This window comes from Ctenocephalides felis, unplaced genomic scaffold, assembly GCF_003426905.1.
Source record: "Ctenocephalides felis isolate EL2017-DRISC unplaced genomic scaffold, ASM342690v1 CF-g0.4_SCAFFOLD_00845, whole genome shotgun sequence".
In the NCBI taxonomy this organism is placed as follows: domain Eukaryota; kingdom Metazoa; phylum Arthropoda; class Insecta; order Siphonaptera; family Pulicidae; genus Ctenocephalides; species Ctenocephalides felis.
Window position 1 is genome coordinate 14,917,780 of NW_020536999.1, and position 27,047 is coordinate 14,944,826.

The 27,047-nt window shown below is 34.4% G+C and overlaps 5 protein-coding genes, 1 non-coding gene and 1 pseudogene across 6 annotated transcripts in view; 3 read left to right on the forward strand and 4 right to left on the reverse strand.

The window, feature by feature from the left end:
• The window catches only part of LOC113378732 (inward rectifier potassium channel 2-like), a 5,488-nt gene extending 5,259 nt beyond the window's left edge, over positions 1–229 (reverse strand). Inside the window, exon 1 of the mRNA XM_026619303.1 lies at positions 224–229. Within this exon, the coding sequence (XP_026475088.1) occupies positions 224–229 (6 nt within the window). The remainder of the gene's footprint in view (positions 1–223) is intronic.
• A 10,356-nt stretch (positions 230–10,585) lies between these two features.
• Positions 10,586–12,920, reverse strand: LOC113375711 (chymotrypsin-1-like). The gene is made up of 5 exons (XM_026615657.1): positions 12,867–12,920; positions 12,638–12,788; positions 12,290–12,554; positions 10,873–10,983; positions 10,586–10,793 (listed from the first exon to the last, which is right to left on the reverse strand). Exons 1-5 carry the CDS (start codon positions 12,910–12,912, stop codon positions 10,647–10,649), a joined length of 720 nt encoding a protein of 239 aa, XP_026471442.1. The 5' UTR covers positions 12,913–12,920; the 3' UTR covers positions 10,586–10,646.
• A 1,625-nt stretch (positions 12,921–14,545) lies between these two features.
• On the forward strand, positions 14,546–15,717 carry LOC113378737 (chymotrypsin-1-like). Its single transcript, XM_026619316.1, has 5 exons — positions 14,546–14,612; positions 14,796–14,955; positions 15,046–15,328; positions 15,396–15,512; positions 15,571–15,717. Exons 1-5 carry the CDS (start codon positions 14,546–14,548, stop codon positions 15,715–15,717), a joined length of 774 nt encoding a protein of 257 aa, XP_026475101.1.
• Positions 15,718–16,622: 905 nt separating this feature from the next.
• Positions 16,623–16,695, forward strand: Trnak-uuu. Its single transcript has one exon. It is a non-coding gene; the product is annotated as a tRNA-Lys (tRNA).
• A 300-nt stretch (positions 16,696–16,995) lies between these two features.
• On the forward strand, positions 16,996–21,388 carry LOC113375015 (regulator of nonsense transcripts 2-like). The gene is made up of 10 exons (XM_026614972.1): positions 16,996–17,717; positions 17,824–18,036; positions 18,109–18,226; positions 18,314–18,429; positions 18,521–20,124; positions 20,195–20,324; positions 20,400–20,525; positions 20,680–20,846; positions 20,913–21,094; positions 21,247–21,388. Exons 1-9 carry the CDS (start codon positions 17,040–17,042, stop codon positions 21,091–21,093), a joined length of 3,333 nt encoding a protein of 1,110 aa, XP_026470757.1. The 5' UTR covers positions 16,996–17,039; the 3' UTR covers position 21,094; positions 21,247–21,388.
• A 217-nt stretch (positions 21,389–21,605) lies between these two features.
• Positions 21,606–22,355, reverse strand: LOC113364061 (coiled-coil-helix-coiled-coil-helix domain-containing protein 7-like). The gene is made up of 3 exons (XM_026606519.1): positions 22,208–22,355; positions 22,050–22,148; positions 21,606–21,739 (listed from the first exon to the last, which is right to left on the reverse strand). Exons 1-3 carry the CDS (start codon positions 22,259–22,261, stop codon positions 21,635–21,637), a joined length of 258 nt encoding a protein of 85 aa, XP_026462304.1. The 5' UTR covers positions 22,262–22,355; the 3' UTR covers positions 21,606–21,634.
• Positions 22,356–22,971: 616 nt separating this feature from the next.
• LOC113378745 lies at positions 22,972–27,020 on the reverse strand (annotated as a pseudogene).
• Positions 27,021–27,047: the final 27 nt, after the last annotated feature.

The window sequence follows — 27,047 nt, forward strand, 5'->3', positions numbered from 1 at the left end:
TGAAACTTGATAGGGCACCGATTTTTCTTTAGCATTTTCACCACCCACGATTTCTCCGCCGATTGAAGACGCTGGGGAAAAAATATGTAAATTGGTTCAATCATAGGATACAATTTTATGTCTATTTTGTAGTTGATAATAAAGTTTAAGGAATATTTATAAAATTAATTTCTTTGTACCTGATGTGGGAAGCGAATTCAATGACTGCTAAAACGATCAGTACCTTCATGACTTCACTGCAGTTTCTACACTTAAACTGATAGCGCATTTAATTCATTTTAATATTTAATTTAACGATAATAATTGAGATAAGTTCCACTTATTTATCTAACAAATAGGTAAATCCCATATAACTCTCATTTGAAATGAAATTTTATCATAGAAATATTTTTTTTGTTCCTGGTCAAAGTTCAACAAAGTGAATCAAATGGAAATTTCTTCTTCGATAATGTAAGATTTAATTATAAAAGAAATTGTTTAGATTATTTTAAAAGGAATATAAAAATGAGTATTATCGAAAAAAAAAGTTGTATTAATGTTATTCATAGCACAATTTTTAATCAGAATACTAGCTGACCCGGCACGTTGTTTTGCTAAATAAGGTATATTCTCTAGACAATTTCTAGAGAATCAAAATATTAATACTTTAAGTGTATAAGGATGTGTTGTTTGAATGCTATATACATGAAGTATTATAAAAACAATAAACCCCATGGGTTCCGGATAATCCGAGTCCGGATAATCCAAAGTCCGGATAACACGAAGTCCGGATAATCCGAAGTCCGGATATCCGAATCCGGATAATCCGAAGTCCGGATAATCCGAAGTCCGGATAATCCGAAGTCCGGATAATCCGAATTCCGGATAATCGGAATTCCGGATAATCGGAATTCCGGATAATCGGAATTCCGGATAATCCAATTCCGGATAATCCGAATTCCGGATAATCCGAATTCCGGATAATCGAATTCCGGATAATCGGAATTCCGGATAATCCGAATTCCGGATAATCGGAATTCCGGATAATCGGAATTCCGGATAATCGAAATTCCGGATAATCCGAATTCCGGATAATCCGAATTCCGGATAATCCGAATTCCGGATAATCGAATTCCGGATAATCCGAATTCCGGATAATCCGAATTCCGGATAATCCGAATTCCGGATAATCCGAATTCCGGATAATCCGAATTCCGGATAATCCGAATTCCGGATAATCCGAATTCCGGATAATCCGAATTCCGGATAATCGAATTCCGGATAATCGGATTCCGGATAATCCGAATTCCGGATAATCGGAATTCCGGATAATCGAAATTCGGATAATCGGAATTCCGGATAATCGGAATTCCGGATAATCGGAATTCCGGATAATCGGAATTCCGATAATCGGAATTCCGGATAATCGGAATTCCGGATAATCGGAATTCCGGATAATCGGAATTCCGGATAATCGGAATTCCGGATAATCCGAATTCCGGATAATCCGAATTCCGGATAATCCGAATTCCGGATAATCCGAATTCTTCCGGATAATCCGAATTCCGGATAATCCGAATTCCGGATAATCCGAATTCCGGATAATCGGAATTCCGGATAATCCGAATTCCGGATAATCCGAATTCCGGATAATCCGAATTCCGGATAATCGGAATTCCGGATAATCGGAATTCCGGATAATCGGAATTCCGGATAATCGGAATTCCGGATAATCGGAATTCCGGATAATCCGAATTCCGGATAATCCGAATTCCGGATAATCCGAATTCCGGATAATCGGAATTCCGGATAATCCGAATTCCGGATAATCGGAATTCCGGATAATCGGAATTCCGGATAATCGGAATTCCGGATAATCGGAATTCCGGATAATCCGAATTCCGGATAATCCGAATTCCGGATAATCCGAATTCCGGATAATCCGAATTCCGGATAATCCGAATTCCGGATAATCCGAATTCCGGATAATCCGAATTCCGGATAATCGGAATTCCGGATAATCGGAATTCCGGATAATCCGAATTCCGGATAATCGAATTCCGGATAATCCGAATTCCGGATAATCCGAATTCCGGATAATCCGAATCCGGATAATCGGAATTCCGGATAATCGAATTCCGGATAATCGGAATTCCGGATAATCCGAATTCCGGATAATCCGAATCCGGATAATCCGAATTCCGGATAATCCGAATTCCGGATAATCGGAATTCCGGATAATCGGAATTCCGGATAATCGAATTCCGGATAATCCGAATTCCGGATAATCCGAATTCCGGATAATCCGAATTCCGGATAATCCGAATTCCGGATAATCCGAATTCCGGATAATCGGAATTCCGGATAATAATTCCGGATAATCGAATTCCGGATAATCGGAATTCCGGATAATCGGAATTCCGGATAATCGAAATTCCGGATAATCCGAATTCCGGATAATCCGAATTCCGGATAATCCGAATTCCGGATAATCCGAATTCCGGATAATCCGAATTCCGGATAATCCGAATTCCGGATAATCCGAATTCCGGATAATCCGATTCCGGATAATCCGAATTCCGGATACGGAATTCCGGATAATCGGAATTCCGGATAATCCGAATTCCGGATAATCGGAATTCCGGATAATCGAAATTCCGGATAATCGAATTCCGATAATCGGAATTCCGGATAATCGAATTCCGGATAATCGGAATTCCGGATAATCGGAATTCCGGATAATCGGAATTCCGGATAATCGGAATTCCGGATAATCGAATTCCGGATAATCGGAATTCCGGATAATCGGAATTCCGGATAATCCGAATTCCGGATAATCCGAATTCCGGATAATCCGAATTCCGGATAATCCGAATTCCGGATAATCCGAATTCCGGAAATCCGAATTCCGGATAATCCGAATTCCGGATAATCCGAATTCCGGATAATCCGAATTCCGGATAATCGGAATTCCGGATAATCCGAATTCCGGATAATCGGAATTCCGGATAATCGGAATTCCGGATAATCGGAATTCCGGATAATCGGAATTCCGGATAATCGGAATTCCGGATAATCGGAATTCCGGATAATCGGAATTCCGGATAATCGGAATTCCGGATAATCCGAATTCCGGATAATCCGAATTCCGGATAATCCGAATTCCGGATAATCCGAATTCCGGATAATCCGAATTCCGGATAATCGAATTCCGGATAATCCGAATTCCGGATAATCGAATTCCGGATAATCCGAATTCCGGATAATCCGAATTCCGGATAATCCGAATTCCGGATAATCGGAATTCCGGATAATCGGAATTCCGGATAATCCGAATTCCGGATAATCCGAATTCCGGATAATCCGAATTCCGGATAATCCGAATTCCGGATAATCGAATTCCGGATAATCGGAATTCCGGATAATCGGAATTCCGGATAATCGGAATTCCGGATAATCGGAATCCGGATAATCGGATTCCGGATAATCGGAATTCCGGATAATCCGAATTCCGGATAATCCGAATTCCGGATAATCCGAATTCCGGATAATCCGAATTCCGGATAATCCGAATTCCGGATAATCCGAATTCCGGATAATCCGAATTCCGGATAATCCGAATTCCGGATAATCCGAATTCCGGATAATCGGAATTCCGGATAATCCGAATTCCGGATAATCCGAATTCCGGATAATCCGAATTCCGGATAATCCGGATAATCGGAATTCCGGATAATCGGAATTCCGGATAATCGGAATTCCGGATAATCGGAATTCCGGATAATCGGAATTCCGGATAATCGGAATTCCGGATAATCGGAATTCCGGATAATCGGAATTCCGGATAATCCGAATTCCGTATAATCCGAATTCCGGATAATCCGAATTCCGGATAATCGGAATTCCGAATTCCGGATAATCGGAATTCCGGATAATCGGAATTCCGGATAATCGGAATTCCGGATAATCGGAATTCCGGATAATCCGAATTCCGGATAATCCGAATTCCGGATAATCGGAATTCCGGATAATCGGAATTCCGGATAATCCGAATTCCGGATAATCGGAATTCCGGATAATCGGAATTCCGGATAATCGGAATTCCGGATAATCGGAATTCCGGATAATCGAATTCCGGATAATCCGAATTCCGGATAATCCGAATTCCGGATAATCCGAATTCCGGATAATCCGAATTCCGGATAATCCGAATTCCGGATAATCCGAATTCCGGATAATCCGAATTCCGGATAATCCGAATTCCGGATAATCCGAATTCCGGATAATCCGAATTCCGGATAATCGGAATTCCGGATAATCCGAATTCCGGATAATCCGAATTCCGGATAATCCGAATTCCGGATAATTCCGGATAATCCGAATTCCGGATAATTCCGGATAATCGGAATTCCGGATAATCGGAATTCCGGATAATCGGAATTCCGGATAATCGGAATTCCGGATAATCCGAATTCCGGATAATCGGAATTCCGGATAATCGAAATTCCGGATAATCGGAATTCCGGATAATCGAATTCCGGATAATCGAATTCCGGATAATCGAATTCCGGATAATCGGAATTCCGGATAATCGGAATTCCGGATAATCGGAATTCCGGATAATCGGAATTCCGGATAATCGGAATTCCGGATAATCCGAATTCCGGATAATCCGAATTCCGGATAATCCGAATTCCGGATAATCCGAATTCCGGATAATCCGAATTCCGGATAATCCGAATTCCGGATAATCCGAATTCCGGATAATCCGAATTCCGGATAATCCGAATTCCGGATAATCGGAATTCCGGATAATCCGAATTCCGGATAATCCGAATTCCGGATAATCGGAATTCCGGATAATCGAATTCCGGATAATCGGAATTCCGGATAATCGGAATTCCGGATAATCGGAATTCCGGATAATCCGAATTCCGGATAATCCGAATTCCGGATAATCGGAATTCCGGATAATCCGAATTCCGGATAATCGGAATTCCGGATAATCGGAATTCCGGATAATCGGAATTCCGGATAATCGAATTCCGGATAATCCGAATTCCGGATAATCCGAATTCCGGATAATCCGAATTCCGGATAATCCGAATTCCGGATAATCGAATTCCGGATAATCGGAATTCCGGATAATCCGAATTCCGGATAATCGGAATTCCGATAAATCCGAATTCCGGATAATCCGAATTCCGGATAATCGGAATTCCGGGATAATCCGAATTCCGGATAATCCGAATTCGGATAATCCGAATTCCGGATAATCGGAATTCCGGATAATCGGAATTCCGGATAATCCGAATTCCGGATAATCCGAATTCCGGATAATCCGAATTCCGGATAATCCGAATTCCGGATAATCCGAATTCCGGATAATCGGAATTCCGGATAATCGAATTCCGGATAATCGGAATTCCGGATAATCCGAATTCCGGATAATCGGAATTCCGGATAATCGAATTCCGGATAATCCGAATTCCGGATAATCGGAATTCCGGATAATCGAATTCCGGATAATCCGAATTCCGGATAATCGAATTCCGGATAATCCCGGATAATCCGAATTCCGGATAATCCGAATTCCGGATAATCCGAATTCCGGATAATCCGAATTCCGGATAATCCGAATTCCGGATAATCCGAATTCCGGATAATCCGAATTCCGGATAATCCGAATTCCGGATAATCGGAATTCCGGATAATCGGAATTCCGGATAATCGGAATTCCGGATAATCGAATTCCGGATAATCGGAATTCCGGATAATCGAATTCCGGAATAATCCGAATTCCGGATAATCCGAATTCCGGATAATCGAATTCCGGATAATCCGAATTCCGGATAATCCGAATTCCGGATAATCCGAATTCCGGATAATCCGAATTCCGGATAATCCGAATTCCGGATAATCCGAATTCCGGATAATCCGAATTCCGGATAATCCGAATTCCGGATAATCCGAATTCCGGATAATCGGAATTCCGGATAATCGGAATTCCGGATAATCGGAATTCCGGATAATCGGAATTCCGGATAATCGGAATTCCGGATAATCCGAATTCCGGATAATCGGAATTCCGGATAATCGGAATTCCGGATAATCGGAATTCCGGATAATCGGAATTCCGGATAATCCGAATTCCGGATAATCCGGAATTCCGGATAATCCGAATTCCGGATAATCCGAATTCCGGATAATCCGAATTCCGGATAATCCGAATTCCGGATAATCCGAATTCCGGATAATCCGAATTCCGGATAATCCGAATTCCGGATAATCCGAATTCCGGATAATCCGAATTCCGGATAATTCCGGATAATCCGAATTCCGGATAATCGGAATTCGGATAATCCGAATTCCGGATAATCCGAATTCCGGATAATCCGAATTCCGGATAATCCGAATTCCGGATAATCCGAATTCCGGATAATCCGAATTCCGGATAATCGGAATTCCGGATAATCGGAATTCCGGATAATCGGAATTCCGGATAATCGGAATTCCGGATAATCGGAATTCCGGATAATCCGAATTCCGGATAATCCGAATTCCGGATAATCCGAATTCCGGATAATCGGAATTCCGGATAATCGAATTCCGGATAATCCGAATTCCGGATAATCCGAATTCCGGATAATCCGAATTCCGGATAATCCGAATTCCGGATAATCCGAATTCCGGATAATCCGAATTCCGGATAATCCGAATTCCGGATAATCGGAATTCCGGATAATCGGAATTCCGGATAATCGGAATTCCGGATAATCGGAATTCCGGATAATCGGAATTCCGGATAATCGGAATTCCGGATAATCCGAATTCCGGATAATCCGAATTCCGGATAATCCGAATTCCGGATAATCCGAATTCCGGATAATCCGAATTCCGGATAATCGGAATTCCGGATAATCGGAATTCCGGATAATCCGAATTCCGGATAATCCGAATTCCGGATAATCCGAATTCCGGATAATCCGAATTCCGGATAATCGGAATTCCGGATAATCCGAATTCCGGATAATCCGAATTCCGGATAATCCGAATTCCGGATAATCGAATTCCGGATAATCGAATTCCGGATAATCGAATTCCGGATAATCGGAATTCCGGATAATCCGAATTCCGGATAATCCGAATTCCGGATAATCCGAATTCCGGATAATCCGAATTCCGGATAATCCGAATTCCGGATAATCGGAATTCCGGATAATCGGAATTCCGGATAATCGGAATTCCGGATAATCGGAATTCCGGATAATCGGAATTCCGGATAATCGGAATTCCGGATAATCGGAATTCCGGATAATCGGAATTCCGGATAATCGGAATTCCGGATAATCGGAATTCCGGATAATCGAATTCCGGATAATCCGAATTCCGGATAATCGAATTCCGGATAATCGGAATTCCGGATAATCCGAATTCCGGATAATCGAATTCCGGATAATCCGAATTCCGGATAATCCGAATTCCGGATAATCCGAATTCCGGATAATCCGAATTCCGGATAATCCGAATTCCGGATAATCCGAATTCCGGATAATCCGAATTCCGGATAATCCGAATTCCGGATAATCCGAATTCCGGATAATCGGAATTCCGGATAATCGGAATTCCGGATAATCGGAATTCCGGATAATCCGAATTCCGGATAATCCGAATTCCGGATAATCCGAATTCCGGATAATCCGAATTCCGGATAATCGAATTCCGGATAATCCGAATTCCGGATAATCCGAATTCCGGATAATCCGAATTCCGGATAATCGAATTCCGGATAATCCGAATTCCGGATAATCGAATTCCGGATAATCGGAATTCCGGATAATCGGAATTCCGGATAATCCGAATTCCGGATAATCGAATTCCGGATAATCGGAATTCCGGATAATCGGAATTCCGGATAATCGGAATTCCGGATAATCCGAATTCCGGATAATCCGAATTCCGGATAATCCGAATTCCGGATAATCCGAATTCCGGATAATCCGAATTCCGGATAATCGGAATTCCGGATAATCGAAATTCCGGATAATCGGAATTCCGGATAATCCAAATTCCGGATAATCCGAATTCCGGATAATCCGAATTCCGGATAATCCGAATTCCGGATAATCGGAATTCCGGATAATCGAATTCCGGATAATCGGAATTCCGGATAATCGGAATTCCGGATAATCGAATTCCGGATAATCGGAATTCCGGATAATCGGAATTCCGGATAATCGGAATTCCGGATAATCGAATTCCGGATAATCCGAATTCCGGATAATCCGAATTCCGGATAATCCGAATTCCGGATAATCGAATTCCGGATAATCGGAATTCCGGATAATCCGAATTCCGGAATTCCGGATAATCCGAATTCCGGATAATCGGAATTCCGGATAATCGGAATTCCGGATAATCCGAATTCCGGATAATCCGAATTCCGGATAATCGAATTCCGGATAATCGAATTCCGGATAATCCGAATTCCGGATAATCGAATTCCGGATAATCGGAATTCCGGATAATCGAATTCCGGATAATCCGAATTCCGGATAATCCGAATTCCGGATAATCCGAATTCCGGATAATCCGAATTCCGGATAATCCGAATTCCGGATAATCCGAATTCCGGATAATCCGAATTCCGGATAATCCGAATTCCGGATAATCCGAATTCCGGATAATCCGAATTCCGGATAATCCGAATTCCGGATAATCCGAATTCCGGATAATCCGAATTCCGGATAATCCGAATTCCGGATAATCCGAATTCCGGATAATCCGAATTCCGGATAATCCGAATTCCGGATAATCCGAATTCCGGATAATCCGAATTCCGGATAATCGGAATTCCGGATAATCGGAATTCCGGATAATCGGAATTCCGGATAATCGGAATTCCGGATAATCGGAATTCCGGATAATCGGAATTCCGGATAATCGGAATTCCGGATAATCGGAATTCCGGATAATCGGAATTCCGGATAATCGGAATTCCGGATAATCGGAATTCCGGATAATCGGAATTCCGGATAATCCGAATTCCGGATAATCCGAATTCCGGGAATTCCGGATAATCCGAATTCCGGGTAATCCGAATTCCGGATAATCGAAAGTCCGGATAATCCGAATTCCGGATAATTTTTTTTTATTGTTTGAACAGCATCAGAACTCCTATATGTTCTATAACCGAATAAAGTGTGTGTTAAAATCCGGAGTGTTGTATTGTTCATATTTAACATTTAACATAATATATATATATATATATATATATATATATATATATATATATATATACCCGGCAAACTTGAAACGGGCAGGTGGCAAAAAGATTTAAAGCCTTATTATAGTTTTAAAGGTATTTTACAAAATAATTACATTTTTAACTAATGCTTAAAAACTACCAACGGAAGAAAATACTTTTATTATGGATTCTCAAAGATTACCGTTTATCTCCCCCATTTCAAAGATTACCGTTTTCAAATCAAGCTTGTAGCTGGCTATAAATCTTTTTTCCTGTACTTTCAAATATTGTTGTTAAACAATGCTTAACTTCACTGATTTTTGACAAATCGGTGGTTGGCTTTTTTAACCCCGGACCATCATATATTACTATCTATTCTGCGATAAATTCTGGAAAATTATAACTGGAAAAATGTTATTCGACAAAAGGTCCATTTGATCGATACCAAATTTAGGTTCTGAATTTAAATAACATAAATAAAAATAATATAACAACCTAGAAAATGTTTTATAAATACCAATGAGCATATAATTATACAAATAAGATCTTTCAGAGCACCGTGTTTGAGAGAAAATATGCCAAAAATGCATTTTCATATTAACATATCGAAAAAGTTTATATTTTGAGTCTCTAGTAACACTTGGGGCCCGTTTACTAACGTTTTTGTATATAAATAAAACTACAAACAAAACTACTTACTACAAATTTATCACAAATAAATAATATTCGCGTAAAACATCCTATTAAACGTAATTGAACATCATCTGTCAAAAGCGTTTGACATTTCACGAAATTGCCACCGTCCATTGTTCTATTTAAATTACGCTTCTACAAAAATTTTCAAATTATAAATGTAAAGTTTCTACGCGGATTTGAAATAATTTCTCACCTTTTGGACATTCTCTGGATTGGCACGAATTTTTCAAGACTAAGACTGGCCAAATCGATTCAGCCGTTTTCGAGTTTTATTCGGACATTTGAAAGAGAGCTCCATTTTTATATATAAGATTATTTGATATCGAAATTAGCATATTTAAAATACTAAAAAATTTTAACTATTTTTCCCGTAGGATAAGTTATAGTAATGGACTGAAAATCGAAAATGAAAATTCTTACATATCTTCACGTATTAAAGGTTTCTGAACATTTTAGCATACATGAATTTTTTGTCATAGATCTGCTCTTAAATGGCCTTTGTTTAATTTTTTTCATAAGACTTTTTGTGTTTAACTAACAAGTGAATTTCCAAATAGTATTGGAATAGTATTTTATACCAATTTGCGTACAACATAAAAAGTATTTTATATTGAAACCCTGAAAAACAAATAGTTTTACTTCTAAAATTGCAAACAAATAAAATTATTCTATCACGTTTTTATTAATTTTCATCACAGACAATACAATAATATGCCATTAAAAATTAGTTATTTTCCATGGTCTCTCTAATCCAGTCAGCGTAGTGTGAAACTCTTGTGAAGACATCGGGTAATCCAACGGCGCAGGGGATTCCCCAGGAGACGACTCCGTGAAGTTCTCCATTGACGACCAATGGACCACCAGAGTCACCCTAAAAAAATCATAAAAAAAATAGATTTTTCATTAATATGAGGACTTATTAAAACGGAAAAAATAAAAAAATTGCTTACGTTGCAGGCGCCTCGTCCACTGCCAACAAATGTGCAAAGTTGGCTGTCGTATACTGGATAAATTTGTTGTCTTACACATTGCTGGTGGCTTAATGTGACAGTGTTAAGTTCCTAGTAACATAAGAACAAAATTGTTATAATTTATATCTTATATATAAAAATGAATCGCAAAATGTGTTGGTAAGCGCATAACTCAACAACGCCTGGACCGATTTGGCCAATTCTTTTTTTAAAATATTTGTTGAAGTCCAAGGATGGCTCTTACGGCGAGAAAAAATTGAATAATTGTCGGGAAAACATTAAAAACAACCCTTTTCTTTTTCTCATACAAACGTTTTCTAACTAAGAATCAATTTGAGCTTTATTGCTATTATATAAAGTTCATATTAAATTACAAGCACTCACTGTATACTCCTCCTAAACTATTATACGGATTTTGATAAATCTTTCTGAAGTTTGTTAAGGAAATTTTCTAGGATGTATGAGCAATTTTGTAGAAATAAATGGAAAAATATGCAAAAAACGGGATGTCATTGTTTGCATTGAAAACATATGAAAACTATCATCTGCCAAAAATTTCAATTTACTTATGAACCTAGACAATGTTAGAATATGTATAATAAATTTATGATTATGAATAAGAAAAATGAAATGTCTACGTTATTATTTTGCTAAAAAGCAGCTGATATGTGCCAGAAATTAAAATAATATAAAATATAGTATATGTATGGCAGATTGAATGATACACATATGAACAGGATATGATAAATTAATTCACTTAAAATATGAAATTAAGTATTAATCAGGCCCGGTCTTAGCTTTAATGCGATGCATGCGAAACATACGAGCGCACGCCTTAGGGGGCGCCAACAAGATTCGGGTATTAAATTTTCAATATAGTTTTTTTTTCAATATATAATTTCTTTGCATCTTTTACTAAGCTTTCCACAATATTTTTAAAATTTGTAAAAATTTCACTTTATAATAATAAATGAAAAAGTAAAGATGAATTCATAAAATTCGGCCCTCACGATATCCATTAGGAGAAGTTTACGATGCAATTTTGGATTTCTCAAATAATAAAAAAATAAATTAAATTAATCCAATGGTTATGTTATACTTCTTAAAAGACTTCAATTTTCCATATAGTGTGGGAATTGAGACTCATCATTTTATTTAAAGCAGTTCTACATTTAAAATCGCTCATATTATAAATGTATATGCATTTTGGCGTGAAGAGTAATTTATGAAACAATAATTATTATTTTTAGGTAAACGGTAAATATTAGTATATTATATTAAAAAATTGTAGGCATGGGTACAGGACAACGTCTGTCGGGTCATCTAGTATTATATAAATATTTAGGCTCTAATGTCAAATTTTCCTGATTATTATATTTTTTTATTATTATCTTACTTGGAGTTCATTTGGTCCATTCAAGTTAGCTCCAAGTCTTCCCCATCCAGTAAGACGAGCAACTTCACCGCCTCCAACATAAGTTTCGCCCAATGGAATTGGTTGAACATAATCATTGAATTCGATAGGGCTGGACACTTTCACCAAAGCAAGATCGTGTCTTAAAGATTCCTGGTCGAATTGGTGAACAAAAGTTTGTTCTACGAGGTATCTTTCACCTGGTTGATCAAGTTTGTTTGTTCCAACTACCACGTCGAAGTCATAACTAGAGGGGAGTAAATTTGTTAAAGTTATGGTGGATGGTCGCCGAAAATTATAGATTACAAAATTAAATGAAGGTCTTTTTACCCCAAACAGTGAGCAGCAGTCAAAACCCAATATTCGTTCAGAATTGAACCACCACAGAAGTGGAAGTTGCCAACTTGCAAGGATACTTGATAAGGTGCAGAACCCTCTGCAGCTTCCAGTCCTCCAACGACTCTGTTGGAGTGAGGAATAGCTAAAAAATAAAAAATATACCAATTAGATATTTTCAAAAAAAAATTATTATCATCAGATGGGTTTGTATTACAATTACCTGCAGACAAGGCAACGAGTGCTGAGAAAATTACTGCGGTCTTCATGGTGACGATTCAGTAACACAATTGCATTTCCCGAATCTGCATCATCTTTTATATCAAAATGCACATTTTGAGATGCCCTTATCAAACTACTTGAAATTTCCAGAATATAAAATGTACTTCAAATTTCCTAATCGATAGTTGATTGATTAGATTAATTAGATTTTGAACTTTACCAAAGTTATCAGATACTTGATACTCACTTGCAGATATGATTCATTTTTGGATTTGATTTTTTTGTAGAATTTGCTAGATTTTACAGAAATATAACTTTAAGTAAATTAAAATAATTTGTGTTTTTAACTTCCCGTAGAGTAGTTATAGCAATGGGCCGAAAATCGAAAATGAGAATTTTTGCATTTCTCGATGTTTTGAAGGTTTCTGAACATTTTGAAGGCATACCTCAGAAAAAATGGATGTGTGTGTGCGTTTTGTATGTTTGCATATTTTTGTCCACGTTTTCGGGCGCACGGATCAACCTATTTGAATGGTTTACAAAACATTCGATTTCTATTGATTGGGAGAAGAGGTGATTAGTTTTTGTCAAAGGCAGGTCCAGCCGTTACGGAGATACGGAGCAAAGAGTGCAGAAAATACAAATCGAGTTTTTGAGAGAACGGAGTATCTGATTTGAATGATCTAAAAAACATTCAATTAATAATGATTGGGAGAAGAGGTGATTAGTTTTTGGCAAAGGCAGGTCCAACCGTTTTGGAGATACAGAGCTAAATGTGCAAAAATGGCAGTTTTTGAGTGAACTAAGCGTCCGATTTGAATGATCTAAAAAACTTTCTGCTTGTATTGAAGAAATAATTGCTTTTGAGGATAAAAAATTATCACATCTTTTTTTATTCTCCATAAAATATTTTTGTAATTTTGGATTAAAAATTCAAAAAATTACCCAGGCTAAAAACAGTAAGCGCCACTCTCGTACAAATGTTTACCCAAGTGCGTTTAGACTGTTTATAAACTGGTGCACTTTTCCAATTTTGTGAAAACTATTGAAAAATGTGAAAATGCCGCCAAGCTAAGCACAGTATAAGTGAAAATGTCGCACAAAATTATTTGCAAATTAGACTGTGACCATACGGGAGCACTTTTTCAATTTGGTGTAAATTAAGCAACTTTTTTTTTGAAATTGTATTCGAAATGAAATGACGATTGTTAATGTTCTGGAGATAAATTGATTTATGATTTACATTTGATTTGCTCAGATATAACAATAAGATAGCAAAAATAATGAAAGTTACAGTATTTGTAATAATATATTTGAAAACGTTTAAAATTTCTCGAATATTTCATTACGGTACGGGAAGTTCCAGCTATTTGCTTTCAGGCACGATGCCATACACCACTAGTTATATTTATTATGCAAAGTTTATTCTCTAAAAATTTAACCCAAAATTTGGATATCTCTAAAAATCTAATCCATCATTTGGAAGTAAAGATCATACAAAATCAAGAGTTTTATTGCAATATTAATACGAGATTACTTCAATGTGTTTCATATGACTTTTAAAGATAACATTTGTATTTATATATAACTTCAATAATTACACGCAGTACACCTTTGAATCAAAGTCAAGATTTGTAATTTATTGATTACATGTGATTGAATTGATTTTTTGGTCACACCATGAATTTTATTGGGAAGATTTTTTGTGCAGTGTTTTTAGCGAGTTTTTTATTACTACATTTAACAGGTAATTAATTTTTTATAGGTATACCATTTTCAAATTCTATTTCCAAAAGTTTCTTCGAGTACCTACATGTAAATTACAATTTTGCTTTTGTAAGATTTTTTTTGTAAAAGTTTTACACACAAATGTGGACTTTATAGAATCTGTTATAAGTATCAGTAATTTAAAATATATTATTTTTTTCAGTGGCTTTTTCAGCAGAAAGAATTGTCGGAGGTAAACCAGCTGGTAAATATTCTGCATCTTATCAAGTTTCTTTTCGGGATGAAAACAATTCACATTTTTGTGGAGGAGCTATTTTAAATGAAAAATGGGTCATTAGTGCTGCGCATTGCTTCCAAAACGTGTAAATTGAACAAAATATATAAATTCTGAAAACCAATACTTTGATCAGACCAATAATTATAATTCCATTATACTTTATTACTTTCTACAGTTCTACATTTACTATTGTGGTTGGAACTAACAAATTAAACGAAGGCGGATATGTCTACGAAGTTGATCAAGTTGTAGAGCAGGATTTTGACCCTAAAACCATGGAGCACGATTTAGCTCTTATAAAAATCAAGGATGAATTCAAATTTAACGATAAATTTTTATTACACCCTGTCAAAGCTATCAGACTTTTCGAAACTGAAGTTCAGGATGATGAAATTGCAAAGGTGACAGGATGGGGCCTCAAGAAAGTTAATGATCCGGATTCACCAAACGATTTGCAGGTAATTATAACATTTATTAGCATCTTGCAAATCTTGTTTTTGGTTTTCTATTTATGTATTTATTCAGGTGTTGAAAACCGTTACGATTAGCAACTTGGATTGCGAAATGAGCTGGCTATATTTCAATAAAATATTCAAAACTCAAATATGCACCCAAACATTAGGCGGAACTGGTACCTGTATGGTAAGTAAAATATAACTGAATTAAAATTTCCTCATTAAGACTATATTGTTTTTATTAGGGCGATTCTGGAGGGCCTCTTGTGATTAATAACAAATTAGCAGGTGTGGTATCCTTCGGATATCCTTGTGCCGTGGGCTTACCGGATGTTTTTACTGGTGTTTTTTCCTACTTAGAATGGATTAAGCAAACTATAAGCAAAGTTTAATAGAAAAAGTACCTTCTGAACATAAAATTTTTGTTTTTGATGTTTACATACAATTAAGGTACTTATAAAATTAATACATTACTGCCTTATATAAAGTTTCAAAATGTAGTTTGTTTTTGTACGACAATGTACTTTTAAGGGGGTTGTTCTTTTTTTGTTACAAAAAATGCAAGGTATTTGTTTTTGTTTTTCTCGAAATGTATTTATCATAGAGGCATGCGGTTTTTTTAAACAAAAATTACATTTAGTTGTTTGATGTAAGGGGACATTAGGTATTGCAGTGCTGAACAAATTAAAAAAAATGCAAGTCCATCCGACTTGTAGTTTTTTTTTTTAATTTGTGGCACCGCATTGAAAAAAGTCAATTTGAGAAAAACGTATTTAAAGTTTTTAATATAATGTACAAAATACACCATTTAATTTAATGTACGGAATACACCATTTAATTTAATGTACTAATACACCATGGTGTTCAAAGATGCTGGCATATTAAAAAGGTCATGTGCATGACGTATTATAATGAAAAAGGGAGCAGCTGGCATACAATAGCTCGCGGAGCGATGAAAAAAACGGTTTCAGAGGATCATACATATAGAGATATAAATATCTATCACTTCGTCAAAAAAATAGATATTGAGATGATTTTTTTTAAAATAATTCTAAGGGTTTCATAATATCAAAAAATCTCAAAATCGAAAAAAAAAATAAAAACCGAACAACCCCCTTAAACTTAAATAAAAAATGAATAAGTATTGTATTGTAGGTTAATATATTTTTAATAGCTTTAATGACTATAATCATGCTATAACAAACCCTTTGCATATTATTAAGGGATCATGTATTGTGTTTGAAAAGCTACTGGAAAGCAGTGTAGGATCTTTCAGGCTCCGGAGACTCTGTTCAGAGCCCGGATAGCTCAGTCGGTAGAGCATTGGACTTTTAATCCAAGGGTCCAGGGTTCAAGTCCCTGTTCGGGCGTGCATTTTGCAAATGTATTGTATTTGAAAAGCTACTGGAATTCAGTTAAGGATTTTTCCACCCGGAGGCCGGACGGGTATGTTTTTGGAAAATTACAAACAATTCAAATGAAGCGCGTAAAAGCTGTCATGTCAAGTGTCAAATACTTTAGAACATGTTTTCAATTGTCAACAAGTGTCAAACGTATTTATTCAATAAAGTTAGGTTAGGTTGTTAAACGTCAACATAAAGTTATCAAAGATATCAAGAACGAAACAAAGAATTTATTGAATAATGTAAAACAAAATATATTATTTATCGCACAGCTAGTTCTCACATTTATTTAAAATATCATATGATCAAAAATGGAATTAAAACAGGATGAAACAACTCCTATGGAAGTTGAGGAAAAAACTGATGATCTAGAAATTCTAAAAAATTACATCGAAGAAACGAAAATTCGACTGCAGAATAAAATAGATATTCGTAATGGTAACTTAAATTGCGAAGTTCTTCCTGATTCTCATTTTTCAAAACTGGATTCTAGTTTAAAGAAAAATACCACATTTGTCAAAAAATTAAAAACCTTTAGTGCAAACCAATTAGATTCATTATTAAAAGATTTATCAGGATTAAATTTGACAAAATACATATCAGAAGTCGCTGCAGCTCTTGTGGAAGCAAAACTCAAAATGACTGATATTCCAGCTATTATTAAATTATGTAGCACTTTACATCAGAATTATCCAGAATTTTCACAAAGTTTCTTTGAAAATTGGCAAAAGAATTTAACCATAAAACCAAATGAGAAAGTAACAAATCCTAGTAAATTAAGAGTTGATATAAGACTTTATGCAGAGCTTATAAACGCTGGAATTTTTACGAATAAAAATTGCTTACCTTTATTGGGAACTGTTTTGACTACTTTAATCAATAATGATAAGGAAGAGCATAATAACATTGCTACAATATTATCCTTCTGTAAACATTGCGGAGAGGATTACGCAGGTCTTGTTCCAACAAAAATAAGACAATTAGCAGAAGTAAGTTTACTGGGATAAATAAATAAATATATATTGATTAATAATAATATTTCATATTAATGATGTTTGATTATAGTTATATAGATAGTTTTTTTTTTCTTTATAGAAATATAATATGGAAGTACCAAAACCGAACATTTTGCCACCAGAAAAACAGAATAATGTTAGAACTATTTTAAGAGAATATTATACTTCCATTACCAAGCATCTTACAACAGAACATATTAATCTTCAAGCACTAGAGAGAGCAAATAGACGAACTTTGCAAACTAAGGGAGAACTCAGTGCAGACAGAAAAGATAAAACAGATGCATTACAAGTATTTTTTCTATAGTGCATATATGAATAATCTTATATCAAATACTGTTTATTATACTATTTGCATTTTTAGGCTTCATATGAAAAATTACTTGCAGCTACAGGTCAATTTTCAGAGTTGTTAGATTTGCCAATGCCAGAATTACCCGTTGAGAAAATAGTACCAGAAAGTGAAGGTGGAGTTATGGAAGGTACCCAACAGAGTATATATATATTATATATATATATATATATATATATATATAATTATTAATCTACGATTTATTTACAATCTTTAGGTATAGTGGAAGCAGTAACTTCACCTATGGATCCCTGGGAAGACGATGAAACAAAGGCATTCTATGAAGATCTACCAGATCTTAGACAATATTTACCAAATTATTGTGCCAAGGAGGTAAGAATATTTTGTAATAGTTTTTATTTAGTCCAGAAATGCTAATACAGTATAAGATTAAATTAATCGAGATATTTCCTTTCTATTTAAGAAATCTGAAGACATATCAACAATATCTCCAGAGGTATTAGATTCTGATAATCCTGATCTTTTATTAAATGAAGATACTCAAATTACAGAAACAATTGAAACAGAAATTGAGGAAAACACACCATCAAATACGAAACAAATGCTAGAAGCATTCTTATCTAACTTATGTAATTGTGTCAACAAAGAAATGATTGATAGTGCTGCAATTGATTTTCTGCTTAACTTAAATACTAAACACGGTCGCAAAAAATTAGCTAAAAATTTGTTTGGTGTTTCTAGAACCAGACTTGATTTACTACCATTTTATGCACGTTTGGCTGCAACCGTTAGTTTAGTAAATGCAGATGTGGGCAATGACTTGGCTCAAATGTTAAAACAAGACTTTAAATACCATGTTCGTAAAAAGGATCAAATAAATATAGAATCTAAAATAAAAGTAGTTAGATATATTGGAGAACTAGTTAAATTTCAGTTGTATTCTAAAATGGAAGCTCTATTTTGTTTAAAGATTTTGTTATTAGACTTTCAACATCATCATATTGAAATGGCTTGTGCATTTTTAGAGGTCTGTGGAAAATATTTGTATAATCACATGGAGAGCAGACAAAGAACTTTAATTTATTTAGAACAAATAATGAGAATAAAAACAGTATCTGTTTTAGACTCTAGGCATGTCGCTCAAATAGAAAGTGTCTATTATTTGGTGAGACCACCAGATTCAACCAATGTAATTCAAAAAGTACGACTGCCCATCCATCAATATATACGGAACTTGATTTATCAAGACTTGTGCAAAATGAATATTGATAAAATTCTCAAGTTACTCCGGAAAATTGATTGGAATGATAAAAACATTGCAAACTATGCTATTAAATGTCTAACTAATGCTTACAATGTTCGATATCACTTAATTCGATGCTTAGCAGATTTACTTGCCGGATTGAGTTCACATCAAGAAAAAGCTGTTTATAAAGTAGTTGATGGAGTTTTTGAAGATATCAGGAATAGTTTGGAAAACTATACACCAAAATTTGCTCAGCGCAGAATAGCTATGGCTAAATATCTTGGAGAACTTTATAACTATCGTCTCATAGAATCAGCAGACATTCTAAAAACACTTTATGCCATCATTTCCTTAGGAGTCACCATGAGTTATAATATTGTTTCTGAAGTTGATCCACCTGCAAGTTTGTTTCGATTAAAACTAGCATGTGTATTACTCGAAACTTGTGCCCAATATTTCACAAGCTCACTCAGTAGAAAGCGCATGGATTACTTTTTGATTTTCTTCCAGAACTATTATTGGTTTAAGAAAAATGATCCAATTTGGGAGACAGAAAAATACCCTTTGCTTTTTGATCATGAGTATAAGGATAGTTTGCAATCAATTGGAAGAAAAATTACAATTTATAACTCTTTTGAGGAATGTCAGGAGGCTATAGATAATCTGAAAAAGATGTTATATCCAAATTTAGGTGAAGAGTCAAATGAGAATGATGTCACCGATTCATTGAATACTATTGAAGAAGAAACAGAAGGGGAAGAAGTTGATGAAACTGATGGAGATGTAGTGAATTCTCATGAAGATTCAGAGATGGACTTGAAGTACGTTATTATAATAATCATAGACACATTTTGGTAAAACATCTATTATAAAAAATATGCTATTTTTCAGAAATAATGATGATGAAGAATTAACTGAAGAATTTTCTGAACAAGAAGGCATTAGTAGCACTGAAGATGTTAAGGTTAAATTATTAAATACTACTCCAAGAGATACTGAAGAAGATCAACTCTTCCAACAAGTAACATTTGGACATCAAAATTCAAATAATAATAATAAATTCAATTGCTAAAATTATTATTTTGTTTACTTGCAGGCTTTGGATAAGATGATGGCAGAAAATTGCCAGGAAAGGCTTAAAGATACTGCTAAGATGCGACGTGATGATATTGTTGTACCGATGATAGCAAGGAATAATAAGAAGAATTATGATCAAATACAGGTGAATATCAAGCAATATTAAATTTATATTAGTACAAAGTTGCTTGGCCAAGATTCTGATTTAAATCGCATAAATGTGCGGCGAAAATCTAAACCTTAATGAATTTTTATAATTATTTATTATGGTTTTATTTAATTTTTGTGGTTTTCTGCAGGATGTGGGTTCAAACGAAACAAGTAAAGAAGTGCCGTTTGTTTTAATGCTTCGAAAAGGCACAAAACAGCAATATAAAAGCTTCAGTGCCCCCGTAGATTCACAACTCGCCATTAATTTAAAATCAAAGGAACAAGAAATAAAAGAAGAGAAGGAACGCGTTAAACGGTAATAAATCTTGAATTATAAAAATAACCAAAGTATTTGATTAATATGCTATGAAAATAATTTTAGACTAACACTTAATATCACTGAACGACTTGAAGAAGAAGACTACCAAGAAATGTTAGCTGCTAATTCTAGACAAAATACAACAACACATCATAATTCAAATAGAGATAGAGCTAAAGGCATTGGACGATTCAAGCATCAGAAAGGAGCACCTGATGCAGATTTAATTTTTGGCACCAAATGAGGTTGGGGTTAAATATTAAAACCATTTCAATGCTATATTTTACATTATAAGCTCCAATATTTTTGCCTAAATATTTAATAGAAAAAACTAAAATATTTTAAATTAAATAAATATATAAATAATTTAACAGCAGATACGTTTCTGCTTTTGTAGACATTGGTAAATCCCTTGGATCAAAGCTGATACGAATCACCTGCTTATGATAGCTTTTAAATGGCACAAGAAATATGCAGTTAATTTTTGGAGATGGATAATAAAACGAAGCAGCAGTGACGAAGATTATATTATACCAGAATATTATTTTTTTCAATTTTTTTTCAAAGTGTGAGTAGTAAAACTTGATTATCATTTATTGCATAATATCGTTTTTTTTTATTTTTATTATTTCATGTTATCAATATAAATATGCATATGTGAGCAATATTAAATTTTGCAATTCACATTAAATATTTTTCAATTTAAGATTTTATTCATATTGAATTAAATGATTATAAAAATTATATGAGATACACTATTGCTTTTATAACAAGATTCATTGTATTCATTTAAATTGCGAAAAATATTCTTGCTTTATTTGTTCCCTCATATGTAAAGGTGGTAATGTCGGACGTATACCTTGCCTTCTTCGCTCTGATTTTATTTTATTCTGCAAGGAAAAGATTATTAAATTATATGTTGTTAGCTTATCTCAGTCTTTAGCCAAATTTTTATTATTTTATGAGTATAATTAAATTGTAAGGAAAGAATTTCTCAAAGAAATTAAGAGCCAAAGCAAATTAAATATTTATAAGAATTTTCATGCTCAATTGTTGATCAAATTTATAGATAAATTATTTTTTGAATAACGAATATTTGAAAAAATATTGCAAGAAGGATTAAATATAAATAATATGAAGCTTCAAAGCAATCGAGTTATGTTCTATTATACTAATTTGTGTAATATTCAAAGTTCTAACCCAAAATGCTTTACACTGCTTGTAATTTTCAAAATGAGCTTCACAGGCATCGTGTTTGTAATTATTATCATTCAAACATTTCAATGATAAATTATGTTCCTGAAAGATAAATTCCGTTATATATTTTTGTTTAAAATATTATTTTTTTTTATTCCTACTTTTAAACAGGGATTATTTTCCTCTTGAGCAGCCTGATTATTTGCCGGTCTCATTTCTTTTGTATGTTATTTAAATTATAATCTATATATATTGCATAAAAGTAAACATTGAGGTTATAATAGGTTAGGTAACATATGATTGTCAGAAACGTCAAACGTCTTGTTGACATTTAAATACCAGAATTTGTCGCTAGGGGGTCTCTGATTTTATTAGGGTGTCTGCACACGTGGTATTATTAGGGTCAATAAGAAGAGTTTGATAGATGATAAGAAAATTTTTCTGGTAAAATTTGATTTATGAAATTTTACGTTTACATTACAATCAAATATTTTCAAAATTGCAGTTTTAGATTGGTGTTGGTTTTTGGTAAAAAGATTGATTTTTGAGCGAAGTCGTCATATTGAAAGAAATTATGATTAGAAGGCAACTCAGTGGTTGTCCTTTATTTTTGTGAGTCATATTTATCGTAAAGTCGTAATATTGTAGCAATACAATCAAATGTATTTCTAACTCAAAAACACACTTAGATCAACATTCTAAAATGAAAATTAGTATTTATACTTCCTGATATCAAGCTGCCTGTGATGATAAAGAAGCTGGGCTTGTGGTAGACCAAACAAACACCATATTTATTAATTTTGCTTTTATTACTTAACGAAATTCAATTAGTCACATGGAAAAAACAATCTATAGCTTAAATAAATAATTTTTTGTACACAGTTCTTACTTGAAATAAATAACATTTAAATTCGATCATTGTACATCATACAATAGTATGTTTCAAACCATCTTTATATCTGGTATGACCTATAATAAATTCATCAGAGCTATAAGAATCTGAAGAATTTCTTCTCTCTATATCTACAATACTATTTTCAAAATAATCGAATATATTTTCTTCAACTTCGTCTTCCATCAAAGGATCCAAAGGTGAAAATCCTCCCGTGTTGTCAGTATTATTGCTTATATCCTGGAACAAGACATAGGAGAAGTTGAACTTTGGGAATATAGTTTTTGGTGGATAAAATTACCTGTGAATTTGAATGTTCTACATCGACGTACTCCTGTGATTTATAATGTGCTTCAAAATCGTTTACTTCTTGCATAACTTCATCTAAGCGTTTTGCACTACAAAGTGGTGTATCAAAAGCATAAGTCCTGTTGAGGAGTTCGCAATCAGCTACATAACATTGGAGTCCTTCGTCAAACCTTTATAGATAGAGTTTCAACGTTCTAATTTTTTTTTTAAGTTTTTGGTCATCCTTTAACTGAACCTAATCAGTATTGTGCTTTATTAATTTTGAATAAAGTCTTTTATTACCTTAATAAGTTTTGGAATCGATGTCCCCACAAAATTTCTCTTGGCAGATAGGATGTTCGGGACTGTGTCAATTGCCCTGTGGCACTTGAACTTCCAGAAAAGGTTACGATTACTTCAAACCTGGTTATTGAAAATATATAATAAATTATCCTAATACAATAATAAAAAAATATTCGGGATAATGATTGAAAGACAAATATATTTTTATTTGTCACATTTTCAAAGTTCTTGGGGTGATCCAGTACCATTTACTCTTATTGCACTCGTTTTTTAAGAGAAAGAGGAATTAAATATGGATGCAATATATTATTATAGTAACTTACTTTTTCTCGAGCAAATCTTTCGCCGACAGATCATAAAAAGGACTGTCTTCATCTATCACATGGACCACTGCAACTGGCCACAATAACAAGAGATGACCATCAGATTCCAGTCGAAGTGGTGATTGATAAGATTTCAATCTTTCACCTATAAGAATAAAAAAAACAAATTGAAAAAGCTATTAATAATAATTGATGATACCTATCTTTATCTATCACGAATTTACCTTCTGGTGTCAACTTGTTTTCCAATAAATATGCTTTGATATCAGAACAAATTATATGAGTGTACCTAGGATCACAAACGCGAAACATCAGACAAAGGTGACCATCCCTTTGGCAAATCTATAAATAGTAAAAAAAATATTAAACGTCATCAAAAGACATAATTATCAAATAGACAAATCTAATAGGAAAATTCATTATAAAGGTATAAATATTCTAGTCAAATCAGTCATTTACCACAGCTATTTTGCTAAAAATGACTTCCGTCAGTCGTTTAGAGGGCCTGATCATTTTTGCGTAAATAATTCCAACCATTGCGCCTTGGATTCCAATTCCAGCAACCACCTGCATCACCAGTAGAAATATTGCTTCTGGACATTCTTCGTTTGGGTAACGGAGACCGTAACCGATTGATACCTTTTCAGAAAAAAAATCTTTAAAAAAAATAATAGTCATGTGAATATTTGCAAACTTTTTAACAGCCCGAAGAAGAGGTTATTTTTATCAAAAAATCTGATTTGCTAATTTTATGTTTTCTCGACATTTCAAGCTATTCTGAATCCAATGAGACCAAATTTGCAAAAAGTATATGTGTGTGTATGTGCGTGAACACATTTTTTGTAAAAGTTATTTCGAGTCATTTTTGATATTTTTGTCCTAAAACCTGAATTGGCTTGTGCATTTGTGTCAAAATTTTTCTTAAGACTAAATGCTAGTTACATCTAGTTTATTATCTTCATTCCCGCAGTAAGCAAATATTTTATCATCATTAAGCGATAAATACTTAATTTAATATAAATTATCAATAATTATTGCTGTTATCAGTTAATTGATTAGATTTCAGTCAAGAAATATTCAAAATTTGTCCGAAACTATTTTTAACTTCCCGAAGGAGGAGTTTGTATTTTCATCAAAAAATCCGACTCCCTAATTTTATTTTTTGCCGATGTCACAAGCCGTTCTGAATTGAATGAGACCAAATTTGCAAAAAGTTTGTGTGTGTGAACAAATTTTTTGCCGTAAATCGACGTTTTTCTCAAAAATGGCTGGTCCGATTTCAAAAATTTAAAAGCTATCGATGCACTTCGCTTAGGACTAGCGTTTCTTAGTTTTGTGCGACGATCGGTCGAGCCGTTTCTTTGCAATTCGCAGAAAAGTGGAAACATTTTCGTCCACGTTCTAGCCCGCAATTCTGAATTGATTTTGAAAATTCAAAAACTGTTCGAAAGATATTGGTTGGGAATCGATCTAATTAGTTTTTGGTAAAGATCGGCCGGGTTGTTTTCTTGTAAAAAAGGTTAAAAAAAAAATTCGACGATTTTTATGATTTTTTTCTTGACGGTAGATACCATAGTCTTATAGATCATACTAAAATATTACGGCCCTACGACAAGTCGTTTAATTTTAAAAATTCTTCAAAGTTTGCAAATATTAGTATCGTTTTTTTTGGCGTTTGTAAAAATTAGAACTTTCATCAATTTCAAAATTTTGAAAGCTAATTGATGTATTTTGATGTGGATTACCTTTTCTCAGTTTTGTGCAGCCGAGCCGTTTCTTTGTAATTTGGAAAAAAAAGTTGAACTTTTCGTCCACATTTCATACTACCGAGTCGATTAAAAAAAAACAAAAACTGTTGGAAAGATATTAGTTGGGAATGATACTGATTAGTTCCAGATGAATATCTACCGAGCCGTTTTCTTATAATTAACTGTTTAAAAAAATATATGAGTCAATTTTTATGGAACTTTTTTGGCGATATATTTCGTGGTCTTATAGAACTTACTGGAATATTACGGCCTTACGACAAGTAATTTAATTTTGAAAATTCATCAAAGTTTGAGAAAATAAGTAGTTTTTGTTTGATATTTGTTAAAATTAAAATTAGACGATTTACTTGTTTTAACGATAGAGTACTGGTCTTAATGAACATACTAAACCATTAAGTCCTGCAGAAACTGGTTCAATTATGAAAATTGTTGATTTTTGAAAATTGCTCTTAGAAAATACTCCGAGTTAAGTGTTCGTTCGTTTCCAAATATGTGTAATAAATCCAATCGAATACATTAATCACTTAAAATTTAATTTAAAATTTATTGATTAAGTCGATCATTTACATATATGGGGAATAGTTCATGTAAATTGCCTCAAGGCAGAAATACTAATACCAACTAGTTTCAATATTTGCTGAGATCACTATGACTTATATATCACTAATTTTTATTCCTTAAAATTCTGTACTTTTTCTAGAATAACTTTCCATTTCGTTTCGAGTAGTTTCTGTTCCTCACCTGAGTCTCTATACTCAATAATAAAACCCAGCAAAATTCGTCGTTCCTTCAACACAAGGTCTACTTTTTCCATCCAGTCGTGTGTCCATTCTCGTCAAGATTTAGGTCACCATGTGCCGCTGCCACCAGCCACCATAAAAGAGCAAATCCTGTCCAGCACAGGAAAAAAACTCAGGGCGAATACTGTCAAGGGTAACGCCATTGACCATCTACCTGGATAAAGGATGACATCAATGTTAAGGTATAAAGGGGATAATTATATGTTCTTGATTTTTTCTTACCAATGTGTTGAAAATATCTTTCATGAAAGTGAGGGATTTATGTGCCACGTGGTGAATGGTGACATTGTAGTGACCAGCTTTGTCCACCGCCCTGACTTTTCTTCTGGTTCGAACACCATTCGTTTCTGCTGATCGGACACGTCTGCATCTAGGATTTCTAGTCACCTGTAAAAGTCAAAAAACAATAAAAATAAAAATAAGAGTGCGCGTTCACACTCTTGCGAAATAAAGGCTCACACGCGATTGAAGTAAAAATTTTTGCTACTGTACAAGATGGCATTTAAGTGAAAATAAATACATCATATAACAGTTTTGAATAATGTTTTATTAGTAATAAGGTAACACTCGCGTTGCACACATTTATTAGTGTCAACCATTTTACACAGTTATATAATGATAATATT